This window comes from Rissa tridactyla, chromosome Z (assembly GCF_028500815.1).
Source record: "Rissa tridactyla isolate bRisTri1 chromosome Z, bRisTri1.patW.cur.20221130, whole genome shotgun sequence".
Lineage (NCBI taxonomy): Eukaryota > Metazoa > Chordata > Aves > Charadriiformes > Laridae > Rissa > Rissa tridactyla.
Window position 1 is genome coordinate 1598589 of NC_071497.1, and position 12536 is coordinate 1611124.

The following is a 12536-nucleotide window of genomic DNA, read 5'->3' on the forward strand; positions in this document are numbered from 1 at the left end:
CACCCCCTGCCCTGGGCAGGGACACCTCCCACCAGCCCAGGTTGCTCCAAGCCCCGGCCAACCTGGCCTTGAACCCCTCCAGGGATGGGGCAGCCACAGCTTCTCTGGGCAACCTGGGCCAGGGGCTCACCACCCTCACAGCAAACAATTTCTGCCCCAGATCTCATCTCAATCTCCCCCTTTCAGTGTAAAACCATTCCCCCTCATCCCATGGCTCCCCTCCCTGCTCCAGAGTCCCTCCCCAGCTTTCCTGGAGCCCCTTGAGGGACTGGCAGGGGCTGGAAGGTCTCCCTGGAGCCTTCTCTTCTCCAGGCTGAACACCCCCAGCTCTCTCAGCCTGTCCTCCCAGCAGAGGGGCTCCAGCCCTCCCAGCATCTCCGGGGCCTCCTGTGGCCCCACTCCAACAGCTCCGTGTCCTTCTTCCTGCTTTGGGGAAGATTTGGAGTATGGGTGAGTCACATTTCCTAGCAGATCCCTTTATTTACTTTTATTTTCAATTCTTGAGAAATTGACGTTGCTCAACCACTCTAATTTGCTGCGTGCCAGAAGCAATTCTCCAAACCTCCACTAATTCTGTAGTGTCTTTGATTGACATGACTCACTCTGCTGTTTTCTGTGCTGTCGGTGCTCTACCCTTGTCAAACCCTCGCAACCCAAACACACAAAGCAAATACCACCTGAGATCAGGACCTAAAGAAGAGTAATTTACAACCAAGGGAAAAGATGAGATTCAGATGCTGATAGCATCTCCGGCATTTTTCTAGCAAAACAGTCCTGTACGTACTTTACCTGGATAGGGTTAGAGGAATTGGATGATCTAAAATAAGTAAGTGGTTTTATAGCATTGCTTATCACTATAGGATCAAGATCTTGAAAATAAAATCAGTATGAAATGAAGACAGACCCTAGTTATAATTCAGATTAATTTCAGGTGAAACACAATTGCATACTTCTTAAGATAAATGTACAGCAGATCAAATATTTCTCCAAGTACACAGTAAACAAAATGTATTGTGAATTTAGCAGCATTTAGTGAATTTAGTGGCATTTGTAAGACATTTAACACTTCAAAGGACAAAACAAATCTCTGGAGAAGTCTATTTCAGGATATTTTCATATTTTAGATCTTTGTCCAAAAAAGGTGCTGGTAAGTTTCACATATAAATTAGGCGAGTAACAGCAAGTAATCAGAGGTCTTCAGCCAGTAAAAGGCCATCCCATGCATTTCCAGCACAGAACCATCAGTCAGTTTAAATAAAACGTGAACCTAAACTTTCCCAGTTTGCACTGAGCTTTGCGAAGACTTTCAGCAATATTGGATTATGTTTGCATGCAGAAGTTATACAAAGCAGTAGAACTTCGGCATCAGGAAAAGTAAGAAGTAAACCCAAACTTGCGTCTTGATGCTGTATGTTAGATTAAAATACAGGTTGCTCCTGATTTTCCTTGGACTCAATCTCCCACACTCCAACAAAACCGAAAGCAAAGAGAATCTGAACCTTTGCATTAAAACACCACCAAAACTCATTGATCTGCTTTTTGTTTCATTTTGCTTTCCTTTTTTTTTTAACTTTACTTTACCTAGTCCCCTCCCTTCTGTTTTCACAAGTAACTGCAAGTGCCACTATACAAGAAAAATTGGACTTTAACTAAAATGGTCATGTTGAGTACTTTTCTGCTCCTGAAGCCAATATTAATGCTGAATGGACTACAGGCTAGAGCTGCACCAGTAAAGCAGGGGAATGCTCCTCGGCATGTATTACCTCAATGTCCTGACTGAGCTTCTTAACGATGCTCGTAATGGTGTGGATGTGGCTTTCCAGCAGCCGCCGGGCAGCAGTCTCCCCGTGCTGATAACCGTTGCTTCCCTGGAGGTAGGAGGCGATGTCATCTTTGATTCGGAAAGCCTGATGGAGGAGTAAAGCCGTGGTCCTCTCCTGGCTGGACAGCCGCTCTTCCAGCAGGCGAGCCCTGTCTCCAGGGTGAGGAGGAGGGGAAGGGTCTCTCCTGTGAACACCAAAACCCCGGTGTCACACCAGCCACGGCAAGCAAGCCAAGGGATGCGGGTGTTGGTGGTCTCCTGCCCACAGTGGGATCAGTCTCAGCCCTGGTGGTCCAAATTCTCTGTGGTACCAGGGACTTTGATGCTTCCACACATTACTTATGCGTCCCTGCAATCCAACTAGCAATAACAACCTCTTAACGCAGGGCTAGCATTTGGGCATTGGCCCCGTTAATGCCCTTGGAGATGTAAATGACAGTTTGGCAGCTGTTAGGCAAAACCCATATAGTTTAAGGACCTGGGCTTATTTTTCAGAGGTTTCAAGGTACTTCTGTAACATACCATCATCACAATCCTCATTTGAACCTCTTCCTATCTCATTTTTAAATCAAGGCAAAACCAGTGATGCCCTTTGGAGACGTCTTGGTGGGTACAGTGATGCTCCTGCAGAGCATCCCCAGGAACACACACTGGCTGAGAGAGGCAGAAGGTGAGCTCCTGCCAAGTACAGCAATGCTTGGGTTTGCTTTTCCTTTGTATTATTTACACCTACCCACTGGGAAAAAGTCTGAAATCCTAATGATTTTCTTTCAGTTTTTTTTTTCTCCGCATCCGCCTGCTGAAACCCGGGGGAATGAGCCAGGGGCTCAAACACGCCCAGTGAAACTGGGTGTAAATATAGAAGAGAGGAAGGATGTTGCAAGGATCTGAAACTGGCAGGTACAGAATGAAGCTCAATTTAGATCAGCACAATCTGGAGTTTGAGGGAAAATACAGTCACCATTTACTTTTTTGTAAAAAGCCAGAGAGAGATTTAATTACTGCAGAAAGCTGGGCTCGCATGTTATCTAGAAAATGAAGTTTGTTTTATGTCTTAGTTTAACTTGAATGGCATATTTTTTATGCTCTCAATGCTATATGAAGTACCCTTTCATGACACAGTTTAGCTAAACCCTGCAGCTTAATGATGAAGAAAAATACCCAGTTAGTCATTTGGGAAAGCAGTCATACGCGTTTTCTCTTGATCTCTTGCTTTTAGACTGCTATAAATAAAAGTTCTGATGTAAAAATAATTTTTAAAAAAGAAAGGAGAAGAGAAGAGAGTTCAGCTACCCTACTCGATCAATACACAAAATGCAAAGATGACAGTTTAATGACTGAAGTGCGCCTAAGGATATTCTGCAACAAATTTTACAAGCCATATGGGCTGCAATGATGTTCTGCAGCTGTCTGACGTCTGCGTGTACCGGGAGCTACTTTACGTTTATCTGCGCAATTAAGGTTTTAAAATAAACATAACCTTTGGCAGCCATGAAGTACCACCAAGATCTGAACACTTAATTTCAATCTTTTCTTGGTAAAAACTCTAAAACATCAAGATGACCGTCACTCTCTTCTACTTGTGACAGCAGACGTCATGGGTTGGAAATGAAGCGTGTCTACGATCTGTTTTTTCCCCTTCAGTTTTCAAAAGCATCTTGTTTGTTACAAACCATCTTTTTAAAAAAAAAATAATATAATGCTTTAGAGGAAAGTGGTTGTATGAGAATGTAAGTTCAGTGAAGTCCGCTGATGCACAGCCCACCCTCCGTAGTCAGTCTCAAGGCTTAGGCTTGAGGTGTGGCTACAGCAGCTTGACAAGTTACAAACTCTGACCTGACTTGTCCGTGACCATGACTGTAGACCGCAGTACATGAGGAGTGGGACACCATAACTCAGAGCACTCTTCAGTAAGTCAGAAACAACCCTTGGCACTCTGCACTTTCTGTGCACCCAACCAGCCATGTGGCCCACGGCTCCGCTGGTGTCCGGCAGCGCAGGAGCAATGGCTTGATTTCAGCCTGAGCCCTGCTAAGGAGTTGCAAAGGACTTGAACATATGATCTCTGAGGCTTCATTTGCCTTTTCACCTGCCTTGCAGCCACTTTCCTCCCGAGGAGTCCCAGGGAATTCCCCTCAGAGCCTTCATGGGTAGCTGGGATGGTCCCCATCACCAGAAGGGATAGGTGTTGCTCTCCCGTCCCTCTCTCCTGCTCTTTCCTCTGATCCTTTTCCTCTGACCCCACTCCCAGTCATTTGGTCCCATTTTTACATCCAGATCAGCACAGGGGGAAGAGCTGAGGAGGCAGCAAAGGAAAAAAAATACAGAAAAAAAATGGAAACCAGCAGTGACTCATCAGGCTAACAAGAAGTTTTGCTGTCACAATTACTATCTGGAGCCTGCAGGACGCCCACCACAGCCAGCACCCGGACCTGGGGCGTTTCTGAGCCTTTTCATGTCCCTGGGCTGGAAGCCCCCACTGGCCGGCCAGGCCCCGGGCAAGCTGTCGTGGGCTGGGAGCACATCTCTCAATGCAAACGTCTGGGAGCAGGGGAGATGGCTGCCTCGCGTCACCTCCCATAAACGTCTACCTCCTCGTTACGAGGCTGGGACCGTGGTCACCCTCTACCCTCCGTCACCGTGTGCCAGTTTGAAGGCTCGTATGCACAATCAGGGCAACAAAACACCCTCCATCCTCTGTCGCCACCGGGACAGGTACCAAAGATTTAGATACGTCATTTACAGAAATTAACTTCTGCTACAAACCTCATGGGCCTTGTAATTTAAAATGAAAATTTTAGTTTTGATTTTGTTTGTCTTTAATAGAACTAACAGGGATTTAGGAGGTCTGAGCCACTTTCATTTATTAATGACCTCCTTCAAAAGATTGTGTGCTCTAAACACATCAATTATTATCATCAGTCATAATTATTATTATCAGTCATAATCTCCTCTGAGTGGAGAAGCCGAGAAGGTTTTTCAATTCCAAGGACTTCATATCCTAAGAGTACTTTACATTAGTTGCTCATCCCACGTCAGGGTGCTTTCTGCAGGCAGAGCCATCTCCCGTGGCTCAGGGCCAAGGCAAATGAGATGCTCCATTCTCCAGCTGAAGTGCTAAAGCATTCACGCTAATGGCCTTAAGTATCCAGGTATTACCAGCACAGATACTGCTAGAAAATGAAGGAAGCTGATGGAATAAGAGCTGGATAAGCTGCAGTATCTGCTCCCATGAGAGTGAGGTTCAGTGAGTGACGAGGAACCGGCTGTAGCAGAAGATATCCCAAACCCTGAGCGCAGGTGCTCATGGGATGTTCAAGAGAAAGCAAGTCAAGCAGCTGAAAGAGGAAAACTAAGCAGGGAAGCAGGATCAGCTGGATCAGATCTACAGTCTGGACTGACAACTGAGGCTAGCAGAGATGACGGGAGATGGATGGAGGTGGGAAGAGGAGAGCGAGGGGTTGGTGAAGGCAATCTGGGTCATACCGCTCGCATTTTATCAAGTAAGAGAAAAATTAGAGTGCATCTGTATGACAGCCCCAGCCTTGCTCCTACCCTTGACAAGTGTCACTGGAGAGCTACAGAGGCATCTGCGGGTCCCAGTGCAGCTGACTGGCCTATTCACATTGTTTTTCTGGAAATCTCTTCAGGGGACGGAAAACCAGGGCTTGCCACAAGCCATTGGAGACCACACTTTAACTTCTTGTATTAAACAGAGCTTTCTTCAAAAAAATTGTTCTGTGAACAGACTGCGATTCCCGAAGTCTGCGGTTTTACAGCCCCTCCCCAAAACAACCCCTCTTCCTTACCCTGTTTCCCATGACCTTTCCCATCCCTCCTGCTGGGATGCCCTTGGTCCTCAGGGTGGGTCTGGGACCTTCCCTCCCTCCCCATGGCGCAGCCTGCAAATCCACTCCACCAGCCCAGGGCAGCACGCCTCGGGTAGCTGCAAGCCGTGCTTACGCTTCTGTGTGCTGCTGGTCAATGAAATTAAATAAAATTAAATAATATTAAAGAAATGACCTCCACTTCACACTGAAGATTAGCAGGGACGCTTATCTGCAGCTCTACATGGCCATCGATTCTCTTGAAACTGGCAGGAAATTCAAAACTCTGAGCACTGCACCCCCATCAGATGTGTTTGAAATGCCCAAGGAATTAAAAAATTGTTAAAGTCAGAGAAACTTCACTTTCCCCAAAATGCAGACTATCAGCAATGCAGAGACACTTGCAGTAAACTATTGCCCATAGGGAGATAAAAAGATTCAAATGGGGCAAATACTTCTGGATGCTGTATGTTCTCGATTTTGCTTGTTTATTTTTGTTACTAGTGGGAGTGCTTTAATTAAAAAATAAAGGGTGGAATTTTGCTCCTGGCAAAAAACTTCATTGTTCTACCAGTGAGCCTATGAGTATTTCCTAACAGACTTTTCTGGTGGCACAACTGCAATTTCAACTTTGGAAAACCAAGTTTAAGTCAGGGTCTGCAGGTTAAAGAGACTGCAAGAAAACGTCAAGTAAATTCAGAGGAGGAACACTTACAAATATGACATCAAGGGCAGTTAATCAATTTGCTCTTATTTAAAGTTGTTCCCTCAATTCTATGGAAAAAAAAAAAAAAAAGAATAATCTACCATGATGGCACTTCACGGTCATGAGTAATCAACATGGCCCTTCAACTCACATGAACCTTGAACGTTCTCGGTAGATGCAAATCCATCCTCATTTCTCTGCTTATTCAGCAGAAAGCATGCAAGGATGTGTCTTAAGGAGAATCTGGGCTTTTTCTTGTCAAGCTGCTGACAGGGCTGTAGGAAAAAATACATGAAGACCTGAACACATAATGTACTTCTTGCGCATTGTTCCGGAATGCTTCTGCCATCCCCGACCAGGGACTTTCTTACCAGCGTGTCCCTCCCTGGCTGGCCACCACCCCTGCATGGTACTAGTGCCAAAAACAAGTCCTGCACTTACAATTCTCACTGATGAAGGACAGGACTGAGAAAGCAGAGGTGCTCCCCAGAGCTGAAAAACAGCTCCTGTCCAACCCGAGCTGTTGCGTGACTGACTTAATTCATATATTCCACAAATAATTTATTTTTTGTTTGGCTTTTGGAAATCCATACCCAAGAAAGAATTTTTATAACCACTGGCGTGCAGTTTGCCAGTGTCCTGGAAATTTTCACCTGCTGAGGTTAGAGCGGTTTGCACTTCTGAATTAGGTCACTCTGCCCTTCCCGCAGCATCCCAGACACCCCTTCTTCTCCATCGCGACCCAGCTGCAGATTTTTTCTGTCTCCCCTGAGAACTAGGGACCGTCCCTGCTGTGCAAAAGCTCCGCTAAAAAAATTCCTGGGTCAGTTTTAAGAACTGTCTGAAACACACAGTAAACCCAGCCGCAAAGAAAGGTTTCGCTGGAGCTATTTTAACACAGATCTTGAAAAAGCCTTCCAAACCTTGTGGAAATTTACTGCATAACAGTATAACTTACGTGCAGCTGCTGTTGCAAAACAGTGATCGCTATTTACCCCCTAGCTCAGTCAATAAAAACATTTCCCATACTTCAGCTTGGGAAAATATGTCTTTACAAAAAAAGCTCAAGGTTGGCCCCGTATCTGTTTTTCCCTACTCGCAGAAATTATCCACAGCATCTTCCATGCTTGCAGCAGCTCCAGACACGTTCCGGAGCGAGGGAGCCCAGCAAGCTGTGAGACTCGATGACTCTGAGACAGGTGGCTTAAAATGTCATACTTTGGTCAGTAAAATGAACAAACAGAAGTGTCAACATTTTAAGAAGAGCTCTTACTAGCTTATTCTCCCAGCTAGTGAAATGTTTGAGATAGGCTTGAGACAGCATTATTCCTCAAGCAGAAGCCACACAGTGCCCAGCAAAGCGTGGACTTGCGAGTCTGCAACTTCACATGCCGAGGTGGCCGAGAGACTGTGCGTCGGAAGCAGCCCTCGGCATCACCATAGGCCAGGAGCTCCAGCAGCGCCCAGCAAGGGCACCCAGGAGCTCAGCAAGGGCACTCACTGCCCCTCAGTAGGGCACAGGTCAGACTCAGGCTTGTGGTACCTCCAGTGTGGAGTCAGTGCCATGATTTCACCTTCCTCAGTCGTTGTGATGCTTCTCGCAGAAAGGCAAGTGCAACATCTCTGCTGTGGACGTGTAAACGTGGACACAATGACCCATGAGAAGGAGGGTAGAAGGCAAATTGCTGCTTCAACAGCCATGTATGGCTCTAGCAACTCAAATACCAATATGCAAAGATACAAGCCTACCCGAGAGCTCAAAATTCAAGAAGTTCATGATACTCATTGACCGTCAATGAAACACTCCTGGTCCAGTGGTGGGTGGTTGGTGAGCAACATGAGGAGAAGCCAAGGAGCCTTGCATGTCCCACAGCTCTCCAAACAGCATGGGAAGCCAATCCTTGCCCGGAGGCACAGGTCATGGAAATGATGGAGATCTTATTTCAGAAAAATATCTCCAGCCAGTAGCGGCAGAGAGTGGAGCAGAGCCCGTGGCAGGCCAGGAGGGGAGGTTCAGAAACGGCAGCGCAGGCACTGGTTAACCACGGGGACTGAAGCCAATGTTATGGGATGAGGGAGCCACAACGGTGCAGGAGAGCTGCTGCGGCGTGAACCACCATGTGGAGCTCCAGGAGAGCCTCAGAGGCCCTGCAGAAGTACATTACTGGACTGCAGAGGTTCATAATACCTCAGCATGAATCACTTGGCTCTTAATTACAGGGTAGAAAGGATGCCACAGAAATCAGCTTGCTGACAGAAGCGTTCTTCTGGACGGAGCCGCGTGTTTCATAGCCAGGGTGTGATACCTGGGGTTACCCTGGAAGGACTGCAGCTTAGGAATGAACGCGTGCTGCGAGGTGGTGAGTTGAATGCATTTAGATTGTTCTCTAGTAAGTAACCTGCTGAATAAAGTGATCTCTGATGTGACTCATCCCTTGGTATCCAGATAAATACGGATGTAAATAGTGATGTATGTCTGAGAATACTGAACTACTGAACTTAGGGTCACTCTTCTGAAATGATTGTCCCTTGTAGCTATGAACAAGCCAAGGAAAAATTCATCAAGTAGTTTATTTTTAATTTAATAGATTTAATATCAATATATATTTAATATATTTTATTTTTCTACTATATAAACCCCATGAACTATTAACTGACTTTTATTTTACATATTACAGAGCACTTAACTCATTTCTACTGCTAATCAATTAAGTCATTATGAAGGTTTCTGCACGAAGAGAAATGAGACTATAAAATAGGCTGAAAATTGCATAGCTGTTGTATAGAGACCCTCTTAAATAACCAACGCACAACAAAGATGCATGCAACTCCACATAAAATAAAAAGTACGGCACAGTAAGGTGTAAGGCAGTACTGTAAGTGCAGCACAACGGGGCCGCAGTTTCGGCAGCGCAGCCATCTGTACCGATGGCTTTTTATCTCATTGGGCTGTAATGTCGATGGATGGGCCGGACCAGCAGCAGAGCGAAGGTCTGGCCTCCTCCATCCCACCCACGTACCACAACGCTCCTGGAGGCTCCTGGCCATCCTGGAGGAAGGAGGGTGGGGATTTTGGGGTCGTTCAGCTGCTTCTCCACGCTGTTTCTGGGGAAGCAGCAGAGCGCAGTCTGGAGAGAAGGCTGGGGGCCGAGGGCGGGCGAGCCGGCATGGAGGTGAGCAGAAAGTATTTGATGAGTCTGGCCCCAGGCATGTTCCTTGATAAAACCAATAACAAATGTTTTGCAGCATATCCACAATAATGATTTGTCGGCGTTGCCTAATTGCTTCTGTCATGAATTAAATAATCTTGGTGCTCTTATTAGCAATTCTTTGATAACTGCTGTTGAACAGGAGGTTTCTAAGCAATGATAACTATCTAAGGATTTCAGCAAACGGCTTCCTCAGCCTGCTGCTGTGTTCGGATCTGTCTCCTGAATTTTTATTTGAATCAGGATGAAACATGAGCTGTCTCTTCCCATACCAGATAATACCCATGGGTGAGAGTTGCTGAGTGTAGCGAGTACACTGAGTTATCGTTGAGTTGTACCACCCAAAGGCAGGAAAAAGCAGCATCAGCGAGTGCTTTCTGGGAAGATGGCTCAGGCTGGGAGAGCTGCCGGCAACCTCTGCTGCTAAGCTGAAATGCGTGCTCTGGGGGGCAGCGGGCACCTCCTTGGTGGGTGGCCAAAGCCCTTCCCATGGCCACCATCACGAGGCTGCAAATGGGCAACCTAGAAGAGTCCGTGAGGCTGGGGATGGATGCCCTCAGCAGGAGGATGCACGGCTTCAGCCCCATGACACTGTAGCCGGCTTCAGGAGGGGGGGACTCAAGTTATTCCTCCTTGGTAGTGCTCATCGTTCATCCCTCAGCTTGCTTTCTCTGCCTTTCTGAGGTGTTAAAACCCCGAGGGCTGCCGTGATCGTCTGGCTGGACAAATACGACTTACTCCTCCAGCAGTGGCTAAACACAGGACACAGCCTTCATCTACTGGTCTCGACCTGTGCTTTGACACGGGATTAAATCTCCAGAAATGGAGCCAAAACCTGATGTTTTATTGCCTGTCCACCACGCGTAAATTTTTAACATTAATGATTTAATTCCCCTTACGTTTTTATCACCACAGAAAATTGGTCTATAATGGTCTAAGAGCAGAGATATCAAATGCATGCAGAACCTTTTAAAATAGCAAGTCTTTTGAAAGAAATCAATCTATCTGCAATGTTGTGCAGAACATGGACAAAACTAGAACAAAATTGTGTAACTGCACGTATTTTACCCTTTCTCCTTGGTCAGTTTCCATCCCTATTTACAAAGGCAAAGGTATAAAAATAATTAACACTTGCAAGCACTTTATCTACCCGGTTTTGCCCATCTGAGGCTGCACGGCTCTGCCTGAGCTCCAGGAGGATGCTGCCTGCAAGTGTTTAAACTCATCTGTTCTGAGAAATCCGATTGCAGGCCTTATTTGCTGTGTCACTTAATCGTGTTTGCAAAACATCAGCCCATCCCCTGCCCGTCACAGTTTTGTAACTGAATGAAAAGCACTTGCAAAAAGAGATATCTTCAGGCCTCCACCCCACTACCTTCCAGGGCTTTCCACTTTTTTTTGAGGAGCATGCTCTGAGGTGCTCTGGAGGCAGAGTCTCCTTTGTTCGGGCTGTGGGCATGCTCAGAAGATACAGATGTGCTCGGAGGAGTCATCAGACCTCTGAAAATCCTCTCAGAATGGCTAGGAAAAGGCTAGGCAAAGCAATATTGATGCCATGGGGCCAGGTACCAGCACCGTGGTTCCTCTGCCCGCTGCTGCCTGGAGCACAAAGCTCACCCTTCGCCCCGCACCGCAGAGGGCTGCAAGGGACCTGTTCCACAGGTTTAGGTGGGCTTTCAGAGCAACTGCATGGCTTAGACACTTCTGAGAGCAGGACGGTGTCTGTGTCAACCCATGCATTTGCATCAGTGCTGTCAAACACAACGCTTTCAGCCCATAAATGTCTCCAGGAACTCCAATTCTGCAACAATTTCTGCAGATGTTTAATAAGAATTAGAGAGGATAATAAACATTTTCTTAACATTGCTAATGAGAAATCCAGGTAAATAACCATAACATACTTCTGTCTGTCTGGCACTGCATCATTAATCATAAATGCACAAATTAAGCTTGATAACACACGCCGTTATGATTCTGTAAGAAAAGCAATGGTAGGGGGGTTTCTTGAATTCGAAGGTCTGAGCTGGTGCTACACATGTAATACCTGCTTAGACAACAGCAGTGTCATGTACAAGCTTCTTAATTAAACAAAGTTTAAAAAATTGTCGAGAATAACAGGGCTGCAGGCTGGGGTTTCCGGTACAAACAGCGCCTTAGCGCCACAGCAGCGCTGAATTGTCCCCTTCGACAGCAGCACCTGACAGCCTCAGGGAAGCCACACACTGTCTGCTTTACCCTGAAACTGGCAGTTTTCTCTCCCTTTGCCTTTTGAAACTTCAGCTAACCTTAATCCCAGGCAGCCGGCTCCCCGGGAGCGATTGCCAAGGGAACAAGGGCCAAGCCCCAGCGGCACCAGGTCCCTGCTCCCACCGCGGCCGCTGCGGGGGTCTGCTGGGCCAACAGAGAAACGGCACAACCACACACACCCTGCTGCCAACCGCCCCAAAATCCCGCCCACGGGGGGCAGGCAAGATGCTTTAAATTAAAGTAAGACCTGGAAGGCGCACAAAACTTGCCTCCTGAGCATGTCGCAGCAGCAGCAGCCAGGCAGAGGGGCAGCGGGTCCCGGTGGATGGGCACTGCGGCTACCAGGAGCTTTGTGTTTGCTCTTGTCTCCAGGAAACCCCGGTGCCTGCTCCGAGGAGGAAGTGTGCTCAGGATTAGTAGCTGTGCTTCTCTTGCATATCCCATCTCAGTTGCCGTGCTTGACTCGCGATCTCTTGTCCTCCTCCAGGAGAGGCTGCTGGGGCTGAGGAGCTGCTGCTCTACCAGCCGGGCAGGAGAAGAGCCACAGCGGGGTTCTGGGGATGATAAACCACCCCCAGCAGCACCACACTGACTGCTCCATGGTGGGGGCTTGTCCCCTGTCTCTGGAAGTGTGTGGGTCCCTCCGCCTCCACCTGAGAGACCCCTTCAGCTGCCCATTCCTGGGTAAATACCCAGGAAAACTCTGGCGCGGTGGGTTGCCCTTA

The 12536-nt window shown here is 47.2% G+C and overlaps 1 protein-coding gene across 1 annotated transcript in view; it reads right to left on the reverse strand.

Annotated features, from left to right (window-relative positions):
• Positions 1-6682, reverse strand: part of FAM81B (family with sequence similarity 81 member B) — a 28375-nt gene extending 21693 nt beyond the window's left edge. The window contains exons 1-2 of the mRNA XM_054185672.1: positions 6672-6682; positions 1764-2007 (exon numbers count right to left, since the gene is read on the reverse strand). Of these exons, the coding sequence (XP_054041647.1) occupies positions 1764-2007; positions 6672-6682 (255 nt within the window). The remainder of the gene's footprint in view (positions 1-1763; positions 2008-6671) is intronic.
• Positions 6683-12536: the final 5854 nt, after the last annotated feature.